Source organism: Pituophis catenifer, unplaced genomic scaffold, assembly GCF_029215685.1.
Source record: "Pituophis catenifer annectens isolate HBS135680 unplaced genomic scaffold, rPitCat1.0.hap2 SCAF_3, whole genome shotgun sequence".
Taxonomy (NCBI): Eukaryota; Metazoa; Chordata; class Lepidosauria; order Squamata; family Colubridae; genus Pituophis; species Pituophis catenifer.
The window spans coordinates 167746168-167769574 of NW_027256883.1; the positions used below are offsets into that span (position 1 = coordinate 167746168).

General features: G+C 35.9%; 1 protein-coding gene across 4 annotated transcripts in view; it reads left to right on the plus strand.

Moving 5' to 3' along the window:
• FOXP4 (forkhead box P4) overlaps positions 1 to 23407 on the plus strand; it is a 170780-nt gene that overhangs the window by 129636 nt on the left and 17737 nt on the right. For all 4 annotated transcript variants that reach the window (XM_070941510.1, XM_070941509.1, XM_070941511.1 and 1 more), the window contains 7 exons: positions 2458 to 2662; positions 5812 to 5916; positions 8268 to 8355; positions 11320 to 11403; positions 14536 to 14737; positions 14842 to 14918; positions 18117 to 18218. In XM_070941510.1, the coding sequence (XP_070797611.1) occupies positions 2458 to 2662; positions 5812 to 5916; positions 8268 to 8355; positions 11320 to 11403; positions 14536 to 14737; positions 14842 to 14918; positions 18117 to 18218 (863 nt within the window). The remainder of the gene's footprint in view (positions 1 to 2457; positions 2663 to 5811; positions 5917 to 8267; positions 8356 to 11319; positions 11404 to 14535; positions 14738 to 14841; positions 14919 to 18116; positions 18219 to 23407) is intronic.

A 23407-nucleotide genomic window follows, 5' to 3' on the forward strand; every position in this document is an offset into this window, starting at 1 on the left:
ATTGACTCAATTTGGACATCAATCTCTGTAATCCAAAATCACCCAAATGAACTGCAACAAGTCTTAAGATGTTTAACAATTCCAGTCCATTCTCCTTCTGTGGCATGTTCATGTTTGCAATCAGCTTTCTCTTATGGTTTTGTTTAATGCAGTTTAGGCATTTCTCTAAATTCTAAATTGTTGGGTAAATTGATAAATAACAGTTTGTGGGTTTGATAAAATGACAAAAGAGTCAATTTAACTTGAAAAAAAAGTTTTTGAATACTTCTTTTCATCCATATGAATAGATCAGAGAAGGAAGCAGGCAACCTCCCCACCCAACCTGCACTATCTCCATTTCATAACTTTAAACTATGCTTCATTGTGACCTAGGACTTAACTTTTTCTATCAAGGTATAACCTTACAGCATAAAGAGGTTTTCTCCAATATCTATAAAGCTAGCATCCCTGTAAATATTCTCAATTTATCCTAGTAGACAAGAAACAAAATGCCTTTAATTAGGTATATCAATTATATTTGTATATATGGGTTTTGAAGTTAGTCAAAAACCTTCAGATTAAAAATCGGAAAATCAATTTTAATATACAAGCTTGGTCCTAATTAGAAGTAAGAAAATCATAAATATAATCCAATATAATCGATGGTGTAGAATAAGTGTTAAACTTTTGGAAATTAACTCTACAAAAGTGGGAGAAGTTGCATGTCAAAGATATTGAAGTGTGACCTATTATACTAACTTTGAATCAGTTTGATAAATAGCATGAATATCTATAATTACTTCTCCATCAGCTAATTTAGAGTAAAAAAAAAAAAAACAGGCTTGTCAATTAAACTAACAGAGGAAATGTTTAATCCTGTGGAGTTTTCCCCGATTTAAAATTTTCCTAAAACTTTGCTCTGTTTTACAAAAAATAAAAAATGAAAAAATCATAGAGCTACTTATGTATTTTCTTCCTTAAGGGCAAATGCAAAGTAAATTATGGTGGATCAGAGGAATGCCCCCCCTCAAATTCCTCAGTAGAAAAGAGCTACGTTTAGTTCCTGAAAAATATATACTAATATATTATCATAATTCTTCTATGGTCTTGTCATGCCAGAAAAAAAGTTTTCTACCTCAAGGGTCCTAAAATTTTAGTACAGGTTATGCTTGGTATTTTATTTTATGCAAGGCCTTAGGCATGATTCTAAGTGCAGTACAAGTGCACAGATACATTTATGTCCCTAGATGTTATCTATTTAAAAAATAAAGATGGCCATAAACAGACAAGAAAACCCAACTTTATGAGATCTGTATTATCATATATGATTCCATGAGAGTTCCACATATTTAATTATTTTTCTTTTTTTTTCTTTTTTTCTTTTTTTGTTATTCTTGGCACCTGTGAATCACATGAAATCCCCATACTTGATCTTTGCCAAAAGGCTGAGAAGCAATCACATGAAATCTTATGGTTATGTTCTGTACCTAAAAATCTAATAACCTCTGATGGAGCAGAAAACCAAAGATTCTAGTTCAGCCCAGATACCAGCACTAGGCAAATTAAAACAACAATTTTACAAAACAAACAAATAAATAAATAATTAGATTCAGAAATGTAAAGTTTATTCTGAATATTAGACTTGTATTTTCCTCTGGCATAATATACATAAAAGTAGTAGGTTAGATCAGGGGTCTCCAACCTTGGCAACTTTAAGCCTGGTGGACTTCAACTCCCAGAATTCCCCAGCCAGCAAAGCTGGCTGTGGAATTCTGGGAGTTGAAGTCCACCAGGGTTAAAGTTGCCAAGGTTGGAGAGCCCTGGATTAGATGGAATTCATATTTCTTGATTTTACCCAGCATTGCTTAAAATCAAGAAATATGAATTCCGTCTCATCTACCACTTTTAGGTAAATTACTTGGCACTGATTATCTCTTAATATTTAAGTAATTTATAGTTTGGATTTGTTTTTTCAGGATGATTTATCTTAAATGTTGAGATTCTTGTGGTACTTTCTTAAAGCAAATGTCAGAGGATTGAAATATCTGCAGTATTGCTCTGAAATATGTTTAAGTATTTAAAAGGCTCAGATGCTACAATTTAATAACAGTGTGGAGAGTTTATATGTAAGGAATCCTTGGTGCTCTCTGGGCTTGGTTATTTTCTTGCAAACGTTTCATTACCCAAACTAGGTAACATCATCAGTGCTAGCATGATGATGTTACCTAGTTTGGATAATGAAATATTTGCAAGAAAACAACTAAGCTCAAGGACCCTTCATGTCAACTCTGAGCTACAAATATTCTCCTTTATTAAGAGAATAATATCTATGTATTAGGATGATATAAATTAATTCCTTTTTTGTCACTTAATTAAAATGGGGAGACCTTCACAGTTGTAAAGTTGTTCTGAAGTTCTTATAAATAAATCTCTCTCTGTGTCCTCTCTCCCCTTCTTCTCCCTACAACACTTATGAAGCTGTATGTCCCTCAGACCTTCAGCAGCTGTGGAAAGAGGTTACTGCTACTCAACCTGTAGAAGAAAGCATCAAGCAAGAGGGACTTGACCTCAGCACCAACACCTCGAATTCTACCTCGTTTTCGGCTGCCAAGGTCTCTCCTCCAATTTCCCATCACCCTCTCCCCAATGGACAGAACGCCATGCTCGCACAAAGGAGGGACAGGTGAAGCTAATGGACCTTTATGTGAAAAGAATATAGATTTTATAAAAAGCAGATTTAATCTCACTATAGAACTTCTGTATGTTAAAGTCTGCATGTATAATAGGACAAATCCTAAAATCTATTTTTGTCTCCTGCATTCAGATCTAAGGCACTAATGCTATTTGTCAGGGTTCCAAGTAATAGCCCCATAGAAAGCAGAACTCCGAGGCAGATAGATTCCTCAAAGAACAGTTTTACCAGAGATATCATATTGGCACAAACTGGTGAAAACCAACTCTGAAAGTTCCAGCGGTTTTCACCTGATTAAAACGTGAAAGTTTCGGGAACATCCTTGCCAGTCTGGCTGGTGGGAGGTGCCACCTGTAGAACATTTTGTACATGTTTTCTTTATAGGTACAGACATTGTTAGTTTATAATTTATTGTCCATAGTTTTTCCCATTTTTCCAATTCAATGTTATATCCGAAATTTTTCGCCCAAATTATCATATTTTCTTTAACCAATTCTTCTTCTAATTTGTATCTTAGTAGGTAATTGTAAGTTTTTTTTATCAATTTGTCATCTGTCCCTTGTAACATTTTATCTAATTCGTATTGACCTTTTTGAAATCCAAATTGTGCCGAATCTGTCTTATATCTAGATTTTATTTGCAAGTAAAATTTATTCACCCCTCCTTCTCCAGCCACCTGTTGAAATGTCCTTGGTTCCCACAGGAAACTATTTTGTTTTGGCTCCAAAACTCTCAGATCTAACTATGTGCCCCCTCCCTATCCCTTCTTCGCATTGTGGCAACCCTGAAGCCTTCAAAATGGCCCCAGCCAGGTTCGCTTCAGAGTTGACACTATTTGCATTCCAACTTGGTATAGTATCAGCAAATGGGCTTAGAATCAAATTCTGATTTTAACAGTTTAAGGTAGTAACCTATGGCTAAAGAGTAGGACCTCCTGAAATCAGTTGGGATACTGATTCTATCCCATCAGTTGCCAAACAGGCCCTATAGCAGTGTCTAGAAAGTAATATTTTGAATTTTTTTTAAAAAAAAATCTGAAGGTGGCTGGCTAAGTATATATATAGTTACAGAAGCTCATTTTATTTTTTTTCTTTTGAATTATATTTGTTTATTCAAGAAAAATGGTATAGGTTCCCAAATAAACATGTGCAGCATCAGAACAGCAGAGGAGAAGTCAAACTAAGTCATGATAGTGCTATGATTTGAATTTTCCGTACAAAATGGTATATAATCAGAAGCCTTTTTTTTCTTTTGTAGAAATAAATATAATGCATAGAATGATAATAGATGGGACAAAAGAAACAAGCTGTCAAGATACAAAGCAAAAACAGTCCAAAAGGAAACAAAATAAGCCAAAAACTGACAAAACAAGTCGTGATTATTTTGCTTATCTGCAAAGCTTATTCTGTCTTGTTCAGCAAACCATGGTATAAAAAGTTGTTACTGTGCAATGTATGAACCTAGTCATGGTCAAATAAGGAAAGTTCTCCTTAAGGTCACTGAATGCAAAATGTAAAATTAATTAGCTACAGAGCTGTGGAGATAATTCTTTCCTTGCTAGCTCAAATGCTCTTTTGATTCATTAGTACGAATATGGGCTGAATGTTTCAGTTTACAAGTAATCCTCATTCAGTGACCACAATTGAGTCTGGCAGCTCTGTCATTAAGTAAAGTGGTTGCTACGTGGACAGTTAAATCACTATGACTGTTTCCCTACCCTTTGGAAGGTTTACCCTTGAGCTGGGATAATTAGTAAAAAGGGAATTAATACTTGTATTTACATTCATTGCAGAGGAAGGGATTATAAGAGAGTAAGCAGGCACACAATGGGGAATATACCAGTTGGGGCTGGAAGCTGCAAGAATGCTCAGAGCTCCTTGTGCCACTGCATTTCTGTTGATGTGTATTCCCCATTGCTTACTCTCTTCCTTTCCAATCTCTCCACTCTGCAAAGGGAGAACAAAAATACATCAGGACAGGGCAGGCATAGGACAGTGCATACTGATTGTAATAGCAATCAGTTACTGAGGAACATTGTGAAGGTCATAAATGTGGGCATTGATCATAAAGTTATTTTTTCAATACCATTGTAACTTTGAATGGTTACTAAATGAGGCAGTTAAGTGAGGTCTTCTTTATTATACAAGATTGCCCATCCTCCCTACTAATCATCTTGTTTGCTGATGTCAGGGAAATGGTCAGAAGTGAAACTGTTACAGGTCTAGAATTTCCTATAGTCCTATATTTTGTGCACTCTAGCAGACAGCTAGGAATGTAATGGCTTGAAATTATTTTTTGGGATTAGACTCATGGCAATGAGAGGAAGGCTGGTAGTCAGTAAATCTATCAACATCACATAGATTCAAAGTACATTATGATGATGTTTTATATCAGTGCCTCCAGTCTAGGATGCAAGAGCCATCTGGTAGTCCATTTAAGGTGAATGCACAAAAGAATGACTATTTCTGTCTTTGGCGTCTTGGTATGTATACACATGGATGTGCCAAACAGATTCCTGTTTTTTGTTTTTGTTTTGCTGGAAAATATGGAATTCTATTGCACTGAACTCTGCACCATGGTTATATTCCATATCAGAATACATAATTGCAACGTTAGTGTTAAAACCATTGCTTTAAAATTTGCACAGTCAACCCGGTGATAGTTTCTGAATGTATATAACTTGCATGCAATAAAATATGAGCTGGATTGCATTTCCTCCAGAAGACTCACATTTGCCATACCATCTATAGGATAAATCTAAGATGAAGCAAGATGAACAAGTTCATTCTGCTAGCATAAATCTGCTGATTATGTCTGAGCTACTTAAACAATAACTTGTCTTTACTCCTGTTTTGATCATGCAGATGAATGACTGCAGATCGTAGCTGCTCAACATAGGGATTGCACCTTCTGCCAATTTGGAGAGCATATCAAATTCCTCTAAAATTCCCATGTAGATGTTTCTTTTGTTGACCAGTACAGATGCATTATATAATATATGCTTTGTCCAAAATTCAGAGATATGAAAGGCTGGGAAAAATATCCCCTTATCAACTTTATAGTTCCTAGTAGACAGAACAGAGAAGTCTTTAATGCTCAGCAGTAATGTTTATTTTCTTTTTCTTTGTCCCCATTTGCAGCTCTTCTCATGAGGAGACTCCTGGCTCACATCCCCTGTATGGACATGGGGAGTGCAAATGGCCTGGATGTGAAACCCTCTGTGAGGACTTGGGACAGTTTATCAAGTAAGTGACCCGCTTCAGCTGCTATGCTCATTAGCTAAACTTATACTTTGTTTTCATTCATCTGTATCCCAGTATACAGCTAAATGTATAAACAAGAAACACCAGTAATTATTGTTCTTGGATCATGAGGATGGTTTCCTCTGTGCTGGACTTAGTTTACATTGGCATGTCAGAAGATAAAGGGCCCTTGGTGCTCTCTGAGCTTGCTTGTTCTCCATTGTAGAACAATGTAATACAATATAATAGAATATCCTGTATATTCCTATATTCTATTCTAAAATATAAACTGACAGCAAACTGCACTCCCTACTAGCACTGATGATGCTACCTAGTTTGGATAATGAAACGTCTGCAAGAAAACAAGCAAGCTCAGAGATTATTACCAAGGACCCCTCATTTCAACCCTGAGCTACAAATATTCTCCTTTATTGATATCAGAAGATAGTTTTGCTATCTTTAAAGAAGTAGTCGCCTAGCAAGGTTTGACAATTAACCCCTTTTTGGAACTTGAAGCAGACCTATCTGTCATGGTTATATGTAGAAAAATTGATCACAAATTTTTCTCAATGTGTTCTCAAAATTCCCTGAAATGGAGGTAAGTCACTCTGCTCCTCATTTATGATATATAGTTAGGTTCCCGTTATATACTTAATAGGGAGAATGTAGAAAGCTATGAGGCACCATGGCTGTACAGTAAGTAGTACAAAAGGGGTGTAGACAGGAAGAAAAAAAGCTGAGGGGATCTACAGAATTGAGACCAGCAAAGTTTATAACTTGTCCATGTTAGGCAAAGGAAGGCAGGAAGGTGGGGGTGGAGGAAAGAGCTAGAGAGAAACAGATGGCAGCACGGCAGCCTGCTGACACCGCTTGTGGGCTCTGTCACTGACTGATTAACTCTGCTGTCTAAGAGCCCTCTGCTAGCGTCAGGGTCAAACAAATTGTTTTCACGCTTCGTCAGAGGTTTACTTAATTAGTTCATTTGCAATTAGATCTCTTTGTAGCCAAGATTTTTAGCAAAGACATCAGATGAAACTGACGGGTTTTCTTTTCCTTGCCTCTTTGGGATTTTCCCCTCCCCGTCTTTGCTTTGTGACTACACATGCTCCCCCTCCCACATGCACAATATACCTCTGCTTGTTTTCACCCCCCCCTTCCCACTCTACTGCCTTTTGAACAGAATGTTGGGGAGGGGGGTGGAAATGATGTTAAGAAGGCAGGAGATATTGGGAAGCACAGCCTGTGTGCCTAATCAGACAGTGTGTAATGTTATTCTGCAAACTGAGCATTTCAACAAATCTTCCTTTTACTAATGGAAGATCACTACAATAGTCAACAAGTGTCAACTGTAACAGATTTGGGCACTCCTTCCAAACTCCTCCCAGCATTTTGTATTTCAAAATGAGAAGGGCAAATGGAGAACTGTTTTCATATATATGTGTGTATTTTTACTCGGCCCCTCCAAAGTCTTCCCAAGATTAGAGAATGCTTCTCTTCATCTCAATCCTCACAAAAAGGATGTTTTGACATTGCTGTGATTCTCTAATACTGCACAGAATGTTGTTTAGTAACTAAACCAAAAATCTTGGAATGAGATATAGCGTATTTCATTGGCTGACATTAGGACAATTTCACGTAGAGCTTAATTTCCATTTCAAGGCTTGCATCTTTAAGTTCAGGTTTGTTCTGGCTTTATTAATTTAGTATAGCAATAGATTATGATACTTCAATCATTGATCTGAACTTCACAGCAGTTTTCTTCACCCAGAGAAGTTTGTTTAGGAGTCTACAGCAAAGAGATTGCTGCTAAGAAATAGAAGAAAAGTGCCTCTTTTTAAATCCATCTCACCAAGATGAAGACATTTTTAAAACTAGAGAATGTTATTCTGTTTAATGGGTTTGTAAACATGACATTGTGATTCTGTGATTCAGGATCTCCATCTATTCCTTTGATTGTCTTACCCCTTCAAACTATAAAAATCTGGGCTTGATTGTATTGTGTATATATATATAATGCCATTAGAGAATTAGCTTTGAAAGAGGAAGTTCTGGAGACAAATCTCTGCTCAGTTTACTGGGCTACTGAATCAAAGTTACTAATAGACTAGTTAAGAGTTATTTCCCCGTAGGACATCTTTCACAGTTATCATCATGATAAAGTAGAAAAACCTAATGTTATCAGCAATTCAGAAGAAAAACAGAATGAAAATCTGATAAATAGGAAAATGTATAACAGAGGCTGGATTGCAAGTCTTAAACATAAAACATTAAAAAAAAATGCACAAATGTGTTCTGTTAATTAAGCAGTGCACATTTCAAATCCTTGGAGAAAAATGGGTATTTTCTATTTTTAGACACCTCAACACAGAACATGCACTTGATGACCGGAGTACGGCTCAGTGTCGAGTTCAAATGCAAGTGGTACAGCAGCTGGAAATACAGGTCAGTATAAATGTATGCAATAAGATATATTTAATTCTATAAAACTTCCTAGAAGATGGAGCCTTGAGTATTCTCTTACCTGATTTAAAGTTTACTTAAAAGCTATTTCCCAGATGGTTTTTACTCCTTTATTTGACTACTGTAATTTTTGAATTGCATTCTTGAACATGGAAGGTACAAATTTGTACATGGAAGGTACAAATTGGATTCAGTGGGCACAGTTGCCACATTCACCATAGAACATGTGTCATTGTTACAAGAATGGCAGTTGCTATACCTTTTTTGAATACCACCTGCTTCACACCTCGTTTTTCCACTCCACAATGCATATACCTCATGATGTGTTAGAGAACTGCTCACGTGGAGTGAAAAAGTCCCTTAGTGAAAAGCAGCTTGAGGTTTCATGACTTGCTCTGCTGTAGCATGTTTGACATGTTTGTCAAATCAAGGTAGACTACTGTGGCTTTCAGAAGTTAATATAAAAGGAAGCAAAAACATAGTGGACTATTTGCTTGATATGTTGTATTTCTAACATAGAAATATTGCAATTTACAGAGCAGAGGAAACTGATTTAATAGCCTGATTATTTGCATACCTCATATGTAGAAAAACTCTGAGATGCGTGAACCAATCACAAATAAAATCCAGCAGCGCTAGCTGAAATGTGCTTCTATGGCACTGAACTGATTTTCCACAATGTTCCATCACCTGAGTTTTATTTTATGGTTCCAGAACTGAACATATTTTATGATATGTCATATGAGTTTATAGATTCTTAATATGGGTAATGGATTTATCAAAACTAGGTACTACTGTATGTTCAGAAATCAGCAGCAGCAAAATTTTCTTTCTTTTTGACTTGGGACTATCTAGTAATGTAAAATTATGCTGATTTCCACATTCTCCCAAAAGTAATTGCCAATGAAAGGGAAAGAATTAAAAAAAGAAAGCAGACAACACAATATCTTTATGTCACACATTTCATCTTTTGAATGTTGCCACTGCACAAGTAAGGACAAGTGGTACCCTGCTACTGATCTGTATGGCAGTCATGTAACAACTATAACATTTATTTGAGGGCCATAAATTGTAAACAGTGACAGAAGGCTGTAACATTAACAGATTGAAAGTTAGCATCGCAAAGGGTGATGAGAGAAAGTGTCCATGTGGAGATAACTATAAATGGTTGTTAAATGTATGGGATGTGATGAAACGGCATGTAATCTATGATATGTAACAGGGAATGCCCTTCGTTTTTAAACTTCTTTGCAGGCTCTGCCAGCACTGATACTTGCTTGATGAACTCCAGAGAGATGGAGCAGGAGTTCCTTTTTATCCATGTTGTTGCATGAATTATATATGAGCAAAATGGGGATGGGGATGAAAGCAGGAGCATTTCATGGGACATGACTCTGCAGCAACAGGATTAGTGACAGAGGAAAGAGACTGCCAGGGAGATAGCCAATTATAACGTAGTGGAGGCAGTCTCTGTTGAAAGTTAAATTAAATCAGTGGGTGCAAATGGGGTTGACTAGAAGAATGCATCATTTACGCCAAGTAAAACAGACAAAGAGCATTTAAAGAGCAGAGTTACATTTTTATAGCCTTCAGTCAGCTATGTGAATTTGCCCTGTTCTCAAACAGACTCTCAAGCAATTACTGATCGTTACGTGGGAGACAATCCTTTTAAGAGAGCAGAAAGTTGTATGTGTGAAAGAAAAACCTGCCATTGCTCCCTATTATAAAGTTTTCACTGCAGAGATCCTACAGTGTATCACAAGAATGGATCTGTCAGCTGTAATGAAAGCCACAATACTGTCAGGTCATCCTTATATCAGAACTTCTCAAGCCTTCAGCAAACTCAACACTGCATTTAATTCATGCCTTTTTAGCCCTCATCTTTTCTTCTGGGAAGGGATGCTGGACCTCATAAGGAGAAAACTTTCCCTTTCTTTATAAACCATGCAGTCTGCCTCAGGACCCATCAGGTCTGGGTGGAACCAAAGAAAAGTTTGAGCATTTAGAAAATGAAGATGGCAGTAAGATCCTACAGGTTCCACTGTTTTTATAGCATCCAGTCTCTCCAGTGCCATAGCACGTATTTCACCCTTCCCCGCACCCTGAAAAATAAAGTCTCTCACACAACATAAAGCATGCTGCTTAAATAATATTGCACAGGTGATAGGCAGGTGATTGGATAAGCTGAGAAAAACAAAAGCAAAGTGAACAGAAACAAGATAATAGAAACATGGACAAATGACAAATTAAGAGAGAGCAAGCAAAAGAAAGCAAGAGCAGATATTTGAGAGGAAAGGATATTAGAAAGATGATTGATCTAATCTAGTGGCATTCTTTATGGGACAGGGTGCTAATACCAAATACACGTAGAGAAAATAACCCAAGTTCTGTTGGATGTGAAAAAGAAAAGCTGAGTGAAAAGTTATTTGTGGATGTTGAATTCTGTATATGGATATAGTTTTATTTGCTTGTAATAGCCTGTCTCTGTACAGCCAAAACTAATTTCCTTACAGCAAATGCATCAGAGCTGAAAACCACACTTCCTGGTCCTGACATCCAGTTGTGAAAGACAATAATTTAGTGGCCTGGGAAATGTAACGCTCTTTCCAGAATCATGATATTAAGGAATCAGAAAAGTTAACAGTTTTTCTTTTTCAGGTATGTTCTAAAAGGCAGCAAGGCAAGAGTTAAAGGAACAGCTTTGTAATGCCACATTACAGCATGTAAGAACAATTAGTCAAAATGAGAGAAAAACATACATACTCTGAAGCTGAACAGGGCAAGCTAAAGTAGCTGGTTTTGGCTCTTGCTGATGGAAAGGGAGCCATTCTAGGGAATGGTTATCAAATGAACTTTTATCTTGCCCCTTTTTCTAAATAAATGAATTGACTATTGTAAGGGATGTTTCCTCCAAACAAATAACTTCCTGTTTGGTTCTCTCCACAGCTAGCTAAAGAAAGTGAACGTCTCCAGGCAATGATGGCCCATCTGCATATGAGACCTTCAGAGCCAAAACCCTTCAGTCAGCCTGTAAGTCTGGTCATTCCTGACACATATGCCCCAACTTCTCTTTATAATAGGATTTATTCTAAAAGATGATGTCATCATCTTGGGGGACTGATTCAGGGCTGAAAGCCAGTGCTGACTATGACATTATTATTAAGCTCAAAGTGGAGGTACTGTTTCCAAGGAGCATGAAGATACTGTGGAAGACAAATGATTTTTGTTCCTACTGAAGATACTAAATAAGATGTTACTGTTTTCTCAAGCAACTTGTTTGAATGCTTGGAGATTGCTCTCCTCAGATGAAATCATAGAGGTCAGATGAGATTATAATAACTGACAGACCAATTAGCAACAGTAGTCGTGTTTTATCATAGTGATGCTCTTGTTCTAATGGTTGCCTCCAAATCCTCTTAAGGATTCAGGCTTCAGGGTTTCCTACAAGGTTGATCCAAAGGTTAGGTAAGCTCTTCCATGCAATAATTTGTCTCCATGTGACTCCATAAAGCATTGTAATGCTGCTGGCAGACTGTATAAATAAAAATAATAAGTCCTTTGCTAGGTCTACTTTAGGAGTGTTAATCTGTTCTTTCTATATACAGACAGAGTGAAGTTGTTTTGATACAGCATAGCTTACAAGTTGTGCCTAGTTAGCCAAAATCACTGATATACGCCATTAATAGAAAAGAAAATGTCATTCTTGAACTTAGAAAACCAAACAATAGAAAAAGTGCACTGCTGCTTAAGTGAGGGACTACCAGCAAGAGCTGAAAAGCTCTGTTATTTGGAAATGTAGAGACAGCAGACACAATCCTGATGTCATGACGGATACTAACAAGACCTAGGAAGTTACATGTAGGGTGTGTCACTGCTCCTTCCTGATCTGTTGCCCATTTAAGTGTTTATCAGCCATTCCATATGGCTACTAAGGAAAAGCCAGCTTGTGACACTGATGCCCTAGACAACATCAGTCAGAAACCCTGCTAGAATAATTTGCATTGTTAACCCAAATATTTAATATTTTCTTTTTGCCATCTTGTTCTGCATTTTGCCCATATGGCATTTGGACCTTGTTACCACAGTCCATGAGAAGGAAGGCAACTGTAATCATAACTTGAGGAAGGAGTAAAGAAATATATTGCTACCACTGCCTTCCTTATTGGAAGATATTTGTGTCCTATCTCTCTTGCCAAAAGCATCAAACAATATGGTTTATATCATGTAAAAATTGCAAAACAAATTGTAAAAAATAGTATAAATCAATCAGTCAAGGAGCTGGATCAAAATGTAACAATATCTGCCATACACAAATAAAACTTTGTATAGTTGTCTTAGCATATAGTGAAGACCAACAAAGAAAGATGCAGCTGTCCAGGGCAAAACATTTTTTAGTCTGGGTGCAGCCATTGCGAAGACTTGTTTTTCCCCTTCAAACATGTTTTTATGATAAACAGGAAGTAGAACCCCCTGTCCCTTCTGTTTTTAGCAAGCAAAATGTAGGAAGGAGAAACATGCTAAGTTGTTCTGTATCTCAGAAACCAGCATTTTGAATTAGAAGCTGAAAGCTGTTTGATAACCAGTGTAGCTCTTACAGGATTGGTATAATGTGATGATTGATTGATTGATTGATTGATTGATTGATTGATTGATTGATTTTAGGAAATTATCTACTGTTTTTTATTTCAAAAGCACCAGAGTGATTCATGTTAAAAGTCCGAAAGGAGAAGGGCGGTATAGAAATTTGAATAAATAAATAAAATAAATAAATAAATAAATATGTATAGAAAGATATGTATAGAAAGATATGTATAGAAAGTGCATAACAATCAAAATCATAAAATCACTTTGTTATTAATGTAAAGAAAAGTTTTGCAATCCTATTGGTAGCTGTTATATGCTGCAAAGGCCATCTGGACCAGGGTGAGCTGCTTTAGCTTTTTCAGAGATATGCCATATAAATTAAATTCTACATGTCCAGTATGAATATGACTGAAGCATGTGTAACTATATCAAAGCCTGATCTCCAGAAAAATGATCAAGACTAGTTTCAAATGGCCAAGACCCTTCACACTAATCTGCTAACGATCGTTCATGTGTAGCCATAGCTACACATGAATGCCACAGATTTGTCTGTAGGATGCAGGCAGTCTATAGAGGTGGGTAGCATAAATCTTCCTTCAAGATTGTTAGCACAAAAGCCTCTTTCAAAAAAGCATTATTATCTTTCAAATTCAGTTCCTATTACTGCCTTGTTTGCTCAAATAACTTAGAAGGCCAGTGATCCAACCTACAGCAGCTGATATCATGCTCGAAAGATTCCAATCCACATCCTTAGATTCAGTTCTATATCGCCCACTAATGTGTCCTCCAGCCATTTCTCCTGAGCTGAGTCATGTCGATATTCCCACCTATAAGAAACAAGTTGTGTCTGCCTTTTCTGATCTCTTTTATATAAAAAAAACTTTTCTAAGTTGCAACATTTCTAATATTAAAGTAAGATTCAGATCCCTATTCAGTTGGTTGGTTGGTCCAGTACTGCAGTGTGTGATTCGGTGTTGATATGAAGCTATCAAATCAGGTTACAATATTAGGGAATTTGGGTACATTGTCCCCAATATACATCACACCACTTTTTTCTCTGCAGAGTGGAATTTAAACTTTTGCAAGCCTAATTCTTTAACTTTAGCACCAGTTGTGATACAGATTTAATAATGATGAACTTTGAGGTGATAGAGTTGGATAATCATCACTGAAAATTATTCCTCTTAAAATCTGTCTATACCCCACCCCCCCCAAAAAAATACTAAGGATTCGTTTTTGTTTTAATTTTTTGTTTTAAGTATATTTTTAGGTGGTAATATTTTTTTCCTATACCAAACAACAGGCTTTGTTATAACTAAAGTTGGTAAAGGGTTTCAAAAATCAACTTGTCATGACTTGGTCCAATATACTTTGAAATACAGTGGTTCTGATATCATGAATCTGTCTCCACCAACTGTCAATGAATGAGGTCTCATTGAAATATATTTACTTTCACTGTTATAGTTATCTTTATTGATAAATAATGCTCACCACCTGCTTCATCTTAACAAATATTGTTTGCTCACTTACTTCTGCACTAGTTCTAATCATGGTCTTCTTTTAATCCTCCTTGAGCAGCTGAATCTGGTTTCCAGCGCTACAATGTCCAAAAGCACTTCTGATACCTTTCCTGATGGATTACCTCATCCCCCCACCTCTGCAACTGCACCCATTACTCCATTGCGACAGGGTCCTTCTGTTATCAGCTCCTCCACTTTACACAATGTAGGGCCTATTCGCAGGAGAAACTCAGAGAAGTTCTGCACACCAATTTCCTCAGGTGAGATCGTTGAGGAGAAGTTCCAGTTACATCAGATATTGTGCTGAAATTGATCATTTGGAATGCCTTTTGCTGTTCTTTATAACTTACTTTCTTCTGCCTAGAACTTGCACAGAATCATGAATTTTACAAAAATGCAGATGTCCGCCCTCCCTTCACATATGCCTCACTTATCAGACAGGTAAAAAAAACCTCTTTATTTTGTAAGAATGCATATAAATATAATGCTATCTGAAAAAGGCAGCAATCCTTCTTACAAAGTGCTCACACTTATACTCAATTGTTAATTGTGGCAAGTGTTTCTAATGTGCCCGGAACATACTCTAAGATTGTTGCTTTCTGTCCTAACTCTGGGGAATGCAGTTTGGTTAAGCTGCAAATTTAACTGCCGATTTACATCTTGAGAGCAAAATTATCTGTGGTCTTAAGCCTTCGTTTGTGCCTTTCACTAAGCATTCTAGTACTGCTGGTAAATGAATCAAATACATATTCTTTTTTTCTTTTGTCTATTTTGTGTGAAGAGAGACCTAGAGACAAAGACATGAGGGTTGTATTTCTAGTTTTTATTGCTCTTTAATTATTTATAATTATAGTTGTATCCTGCTCGAATCAGACAGCTCTTGGCAGTTGTGACCTTAGTGCTTCTTAATGCACCGCTTTATATAGTCAGGTTAATAGCTCCCTGAATAAGGGTAGGGAAGGAACTTTTTATTTAAAAAAAAAATGACAGTGGTATGCTCAATTCTCATTAGTAAAAAATCTGCCCTTCAGTGTCTTCCAGGGTTTTCAGAAATACAGCAATGTAAAGTTAAAGTTATTTCTTTCAGAATTGCTAACCTTGTACTGAATAACAAAAGTCTCCCTTTAAAATAACTTTTATTGATTAATGCTGTTTTCTGATAAATTTTGTTGAGAGAAATATTTTTATTAATACTCATTAGTAGGTTAATTTAACTAGTCATATTAAAACATTTAATATTTGTATATATTGTTCTCTCATACACAAAGAAGAGATCAGTGTTTACTGTAGATTCATTTGTACCAAATGTTTCTGATTTTTAGAAGCGGTATAACCACATGGTTCATTTATGTAAGACTATAGAGTTCCTATATATTCATGTTAGTGGTTTGAAACTACTGATGTCTCCTTCCAGTCTTAATTGTCTGGCAGAGCAGATATACTGTAGTTTTCTTTGGGTCATAATGTCCTGTATGAACAGCAACCTTCTATAGCACATCTTCAAAAAAGTTCAATTCTCATTTCTTTCTCTATTCTATCTTCTTTCTTGACTATTCATTTTCTGTTAGGTTTTTTTTACTTTTACTTAAAAAAACTTAATAAAGCTATATACCAAAAAAAAAAAGCTAAATTCACTGAATTCACTAAATTCAAATTCATTTTCATTGAAAATGGCTACTATTGCTCCCTGATAATACTATATTGGGCCAGCATTTCCATTTTACAGTGAATAGAAACAAGCTGGGTAGCGTAAAAGTATAGGCTACAGTATTTTCCTGGGGCTCTGACCTTATAGCCCTATTTCCTTCTGGCTGAATAAATGCCTTTATAAACTCTATATTTGCATTTAAAATATGCTTAGAAGGACAAGCTAAGATCATTACTTCTATTACCTCTGTTTTAGAATTAGTCTTTTAAAGCCTATGCAAAAAAGTCTAAATTAGATCATTTCCTGGGAATTTATTCCTGTTATTTTCAGGTCTTTCAGATTAACCACTTTGGGATATCTATGATTTGACAAACTTTTCCAAGAGATACTTGGAAAGTTTACACAAATATTCTCATTTAGCAGCTCCCCCAAATAGTTTTCCCCTTGGTGCAGGTAGGGACATATGTAAAAATATTAGGTTAGATCAAATTACTCTTTCAAACATCCCAACCCTGCTGAGTTAACAGCTGATAGAAATTTACTGTCTCCATCCTAGTCTTGCAAATTTTGATTATGTTCCATTTTTAACTGCACCACCACCTAAAACTGATTGTGCCAAGTGCCTGAAGTATTGTCTGATCTGAGTTAGTAAATGTGAAAGCCAACCTGTTATCTGAAAAAAGAAGGAACCATTTTAGGGTGCTCTTCTTTTGCTATATAATTAGAAGCAAGGGCATAAGAATCATAACCAGTTTTTGAAGAACGCTTGAGTACATATCGATAACCTGTCTTTGTCTGTATAGTACAATTCTCAGCTTGGAGACATGATTACTGTACCTGCCTTGCTTAGTCTGCTCCATTTTTGTACTTTGGGAATAATAATTAGCAGCAATTTTGTACTTACTATTTAGCAGATCTTGTTCTCAGCAGTTAAGCCTACAGTACTGTATGTAGAACAGAATATTATTGTATTTGCATAAGAGAATCTTCTGCTACATACAACTATCTAAAACCTGTATACCCTGAGCACTGCTACTCCTGATCTACATAGATTAGATCTACTTCCTTATGTGAGATGGATAACCTTATTAGATTTACTGGCTTATGTGAGAGATAGCCATATAAATTGAAATTAAAATTTTAAAAAATTAAGAGTAATTTTTAATTTAACTAAAAATTAAATGAAAAAAATGAGAAATACTTATTTTTTAAAAAATAAAAATTACTTTAGACATCATTAAGCCTACAAAATGGTGTTCTACATTCAGACAAAGAAAATAAATGGTTAGGCTGGATGGTCTGGTTACTTTTTAAAATAAAATATTGAAAGAACCAATTTCATTGTATTTGGGGATTTTGAATATCACTTCCTGGAATCCATAATAACCTGGTATTAGCAAATATTGAATTTCTCTGAAGATACAAATACAACTTAATAAAAAGACTGTATGGTCTTTACATTTTCTTTTGCTACCCAGCTGCATGGTGACACATTGTTGTGTCCATAATACATACCTTTACTGGCTTCTACTGCTTTGTCTTGGAATAAGTAATGATAAGTAATGATGTTACAGTATGTCGTTCCTAGATACTTCTACATTTTTAATGTCAACTGGTTGGTTCACAAATGTGTATGTTACTCTTAACGCTTTGTCATATAGCTTTTGCTGAGTCATAAATTCAATTCACTAAAAACCTGTGGTTTCTGGGTAACATCATTCCATGGGAAAACTCAATAATATTGGATCTATATGGCTACTTTGCTCACACTAATTCCCACTTCATTTTCTAATCATTAAGTGAAGAAAAAATCAATATGTATTAATTTTGTCCTAGGTTCAGCATTTTTAACAAGTGGTTGAAAGTTTTGTAAACATACCCTAGTAATGTCAGTCCCTTTTGACATTTTTAATAGTAGTTGACTCAGGAATGGTGATGAGAAATGCTGAGTCTTATATCTGAGAGTGACTTTTTATCATGTCTAAATATAGGCTATCCTTGAGACACCTGACAGGCAGCTAACATTGAATGAAATCTACAATTGGTTCACACGGATGTTTGCCTACTTCAGGAGAAATACAGCTACATGGAAGGTAAAATTTAACCTAGGATTTAAATATAGCCTTGCTATATTTAATATATAAAATATTCTTCACAACAGTATCAGTTTTTAAAGAAATATGGAACTCTATTAAGCAATGATTAATAAATATGGAGAAATGGATGGAGTCAGAAAAAAATTAAGAAATACTAATGGTATACATGTGGGTAGTATATAGTGTGTGATGAAAAAATATGTTTATGGAAAGAAATGAAAACTATAGGTAAGTGTTTTTCTACCTACTTGTATTGATTGTATTTTATGGTATTAAGAGATAAACATGTTACGTGATACTCAAGTCGAACACATTGAGAATAGATTTATTTAAGAAGTGCATGTGGTTAAAACCAGAAGAGATGGAAAGTAGGAAGAAATGGATGAATAGAAGTACAAAACTAAGTGACCAGTATGTAAAAGAGATATTGAGGTGATTTGATCATATGGAACGAATGAATGAGAAGTACATTGCAATACAAATATATGAAGGAAAAGTGGAAAGATTTAGAAGTTTAGATATTGCTGGGTGATGTTGATCAATTCCTCAACTTTAACTTGTAAACAGAGATTACAAGTTAAATGAAGAAAAGGCAATACAGGTAGTCTTCAATTTACAACAGTTCATTTAGTGACCGAAGTTTCAACAGCACTGAAAAAAGGGACTTATGACCATTTTTCAGAATTACAACCATTGCACCATCCCAATGTTCAGGTGATCAAAATTCAAATGCTTGGCAGGTGACTCATATTTGCAGTGTCCTGGGGTCAATGGGGAAATCAGATTCACTTAACAACTGTGTTACTAACTTAACAACTGCAGTGATTCACTTAACAAGTGTGGCAAGAAAGGTCGTAAAGTGGGGCAAAACTCACTTAACGAATGTCCCACTTAGCAACAGAAATTTTGGGCTCAATTGTGGTTGTAAGTTGAGAACTCTCTGTACGTGAAGCACTATATTGCCATAGTGAAGATAAGGTTTGCAAAGAGAGTATGAAGAAGTACAGTATCCAGAGTCACTTTGGATAATGAGATGGTGGCATATACATTTAATAAATAAATAGTGATGATATTAGTGTATATTAAATTTAATTGGATATCTTTGTTTTTCCACTTTAATTTCTTTGTCTTATATTTCTGACTCCTTTTCTGTGCTCTGTCTAATGTTGCTAACCACAAAGTGGAATTGTGTGTTGGTTGTAAGTGTGTGTCTGTGCACGCATGTGCATGTGCACGTGTACATGTTCTAAATGTAGAAGACATACAGGACTGAATTCGAAATTATCCTTAGAAAAACAATAATGTGTTTATGGCTGAACTGGGTTATATTTTATTTGTATTCTGAATGTGGGCATGATATGAAGAATTTTATATACAATTGCATGTCAATACATTCACTCTATGATTTAGTAGTAGCATGGTTGAGTTTCCTTATTTCATTCCATGTTCCACAAAATCTGCATTGAAGATCTTAATATGTGACGGTAAAGAGGAAGATTGTAAAGAATATATTGTGCTATATAATGTACTTGGGTATTTGAGGTGACTTAACATGATCTAGTGAAATAGGTAAAGTGATATTTGAGTGACTTGTGAATCCTTGTCTTTTCTTTTTTTGCTTCTACTGTAATATGTGTGGAAGACAAAATTCTTATCTCTCCTTCAGTAAAATATATGGCGTATTCCATATCTTCCACAAGTAAGGTGATCCATTCTTTAGCCATTACCCAGAGTGGAGAAAAGAGATATCTGAGTCATTTTGTATCCATTATTATGTTGCTTCCAGTTAGGATGAAGGGGCTGTGAGACTGTCGGGACTGATGAATTCCACCTTCTTGAGCACAAGATATTCCTCTGCCTCTGTGGCTTTCTTTCTGAGCTGTGGGCTATAGTTTCTCTTGATGAGAATGTATAGTTCCTCAGCACAATAAACAGATAATTTAACATAAAATGTGTCAAAATGCATGGATGATTAAACAAGATTAGAGTATTAGATTCCATCCTTCAGAACAATGTGTTTTAGCTTCTGAGGTGGGGATAACGATGTGTGGGTTGGTGACAACAGCATGTGACCGGTCTGTTCCATTATAAGCCTGCAGAAATAGGTCTGCAGCTGCATGCATGTGGCTTCAGTACAAGAAAAGCAGAAGGGAAGTTCAAGATGCTGGAAATAGAAAATAAGGTTAATGATAACCTGGGGGTTGGTATCTCACTGCATGTGGCAAATAGATGTTTCAGTCAATCTAGCTATCATTCAGGTTAGTTTCCCAGATAACAAGGAATACTTGCCATAATACAGATGGCGTCCTAATAGGATAGTCATGTGTGTATGTGTTCACAAGAGAGAAACATGCAATACTCAACTCAAATTTAGCTTTCAATTCTGGGAGAGAAGTTAAACTTTACAATGCAAGTTAGTCTTATAATAGTTTCCAGTATCCAGGCTTTTATCCTGAACACACTGTTGAGGTTCTATTAAGATCTGATCACTTGGTATAGCTTGTCCTCCAATTGTAAAATAAAAAAGAGGAAGTTACTGTTACAGTACTTACATACTTATATCACCATAAATCTTTGATGACAGCAGAGGGTTTGATTCTGGCTATAATTATGTTTATGCATGTCTCGATTTCATCTTTGTAGTACCTCTTGGGAATTAAAAATTTATCAGAACAAAGGCAGAATCTGCAAATTTTGTGTGGAGAGCAATGGAAGATGTCCATAGCTCAATCATAGAGAACAAGAATTCACATAGAAGAGCTGCGGTCCATCATGGTAGATTATAGGGAATAGTACACTAAGTGGACCAAGTAATGTGTATATGTGTGTGTTTGCCCTAAATCAAGCCAATTTTATCTAGTGTCTAGAAAAGTAGCAGTCTAAAAATATTAGGTGCCAAGGCTTGTTTATATTACAAAATCCAAAATGCCCTCTTTGTGGGTTTGTTTTTTCTGATTAATATTTTAGCAAAACCGTACTATATATCCTTAAAATATGAAGTTCGTGTGCAGTGTCTGTGTGTGTGTGTATTTTTCTTCATGTGAAATAGTACTCAATTTCCATTTTTAATTTGTATTTTGACCTGTTAATAACCTCTGTCTCTGAATCTATTTGCCCTTCCTTGCTTCAGTGATATCTGGAAATAGAAGAGACTAGTTCTTTTTGGGATGCAAAAATGAGGAGGGAGGGGAGAAAAGCAGAGGGTTGTCTCCAGAGCAGAGGAGGGGTGTCATGTTCCTGCAGCTGGGCATCTTTGCCTTTCAGACAAAGCCCCGATAAGATTCCATCCTCCAGACATGACATAATTCTGCCAGTGTCACACTCAGGCCCTGATACAATCATTCCCTTAGACGGGAAGCCAGAGTTATTGTGTAGCCGTCAGACTTTGATAACGGCCAAGCAGAACTTGCTGCTTGTTAAGCAAACACAAGTCTGAGAGCAGCAAATTACTCTGAGAATGAAAAGGAGGTCATGGCATTAGGCTCTTGTGGGAAGTGAGTTGATTTGGATCAATCCAAGAGGGACCATGGAAATTTGAACTTGCCAGTGAAGTTTGTTGGAGAAGGCAGCTGCCCTCTAGTCCAACTTATGCTTTGAGAGGATCCATGAAATAACCCATTATGAGATTTCAGAGGGCGGGCAGAGGATAACTTCTTCTTAAGATACTTCTTGTTTCCAGGGAAAAGCAATTTTGTTTGTACTAGTTAAAAATTACTGGTCAAACTTGCTTCTTGAAGCATTCTTTTTGTTTATGGTGTGGAATGTTTGTGAATAGTTTTTTTTTCAGAAGATGAATTGTAAGGTTTCAGAAAAGAAAGGAAGAAGTCATTTCCTACCTTCTTTCCTTCTTATAAATGTATGTACGATTATAAGATTTATGCATGATTATTTTTAAGATTAAATATGAAACTGCCAAATGTAGGACTGCAACTAACACAAAATCTTTACATAAACTTCTAAACCTAAACATAGCGGTGTGCATTTTGAGTCATTTTATTCCAGGAGCACATATAATATTCAAATTGCTAATTCCTCACTGTGTAGAACATGTTTTAGACAAGTTACATAATCACTATAATAGATTTTCTATATAGATAGTCTTTACAACCACAATTGAGCCCAAAATTTGTTATGAATAGAGACTATTGTTAAGTGAGATCTGCTCCAATTTATAACCTTTGTTGCCACAGTTGTTAAATGAAGCAGTGCAGTTGTTAAATTAGTAACAGAGTTAAGTGAATCTGGCTTCCCTATTTACTTGCTTTTTAGAAAGTTGTAAAAGGTGACCCAGCACTCTGTAACCATTATAAATACACGCCAGATGCCAAGTATCTGAATTTTGATCACATGATTGTGGGGATGCTGAAACAGTTGTGTGAAAAACAGTCATACATCACTTTTTTCAGTGTCATTGTAACTTTGGTCACTAAAGTTGCAAATTGTAAGTCAAGGACTACCTGTAAAATGGGTCTATCACAACTTGCCATGACCAATTCACCATGGCCAATTCGCTGCAGGACAACTCGCCACAGGGCAAGAGTTACACTACTATCAAAGAAATGGTGGAATAAAATCATTAAAGAATGTATGCAAAAGGAGCAACAAAATGAAATGTGAATAATAAAAATTAAAATAATGTTTAAATTATTGTAAATAATTAATTTGAATTGTTGAATTGTCTGATGAGTTGACCAAGCAAATTGGCCATGGCAAATTGGCTGTGTTGAGCTGGCCGCAGAAAGGTGGCCATGGCAAGTTGTCATGCAAAACATGTCTGCATATAAAAGAACAGTCTTTCACCTTTGCAATCCTATTTCCTCATGGTTTTTTTTTTGTGACATGAAGATACCAAATCAAAAGCATGGCAAATTCCTCTATCCAAGTCTTCTATTATTTTCATGTATCTTTATTCAATTACACAGTTTTAACTGTGCCTTCAAGTTCAGTAGCCCATTTTTCTATTTCTACACCATAACACATACCCAAACCATGCATTAAACATATGAGGTCTGTAACATACAGATTGAACTGCCTCGAGTCTGGACAGTTCAATTTGTAGCTCATTTTTCTTGTTTCCCTTCACAACAACAGACCCTTCTTTCTCTCTTCAATCCCCATGTACAGTGTCTCTTTGTCCTCCTGCACCTCAATGAATACAGGTAAAGCTTCCCCTTTAGAGCAGTTCA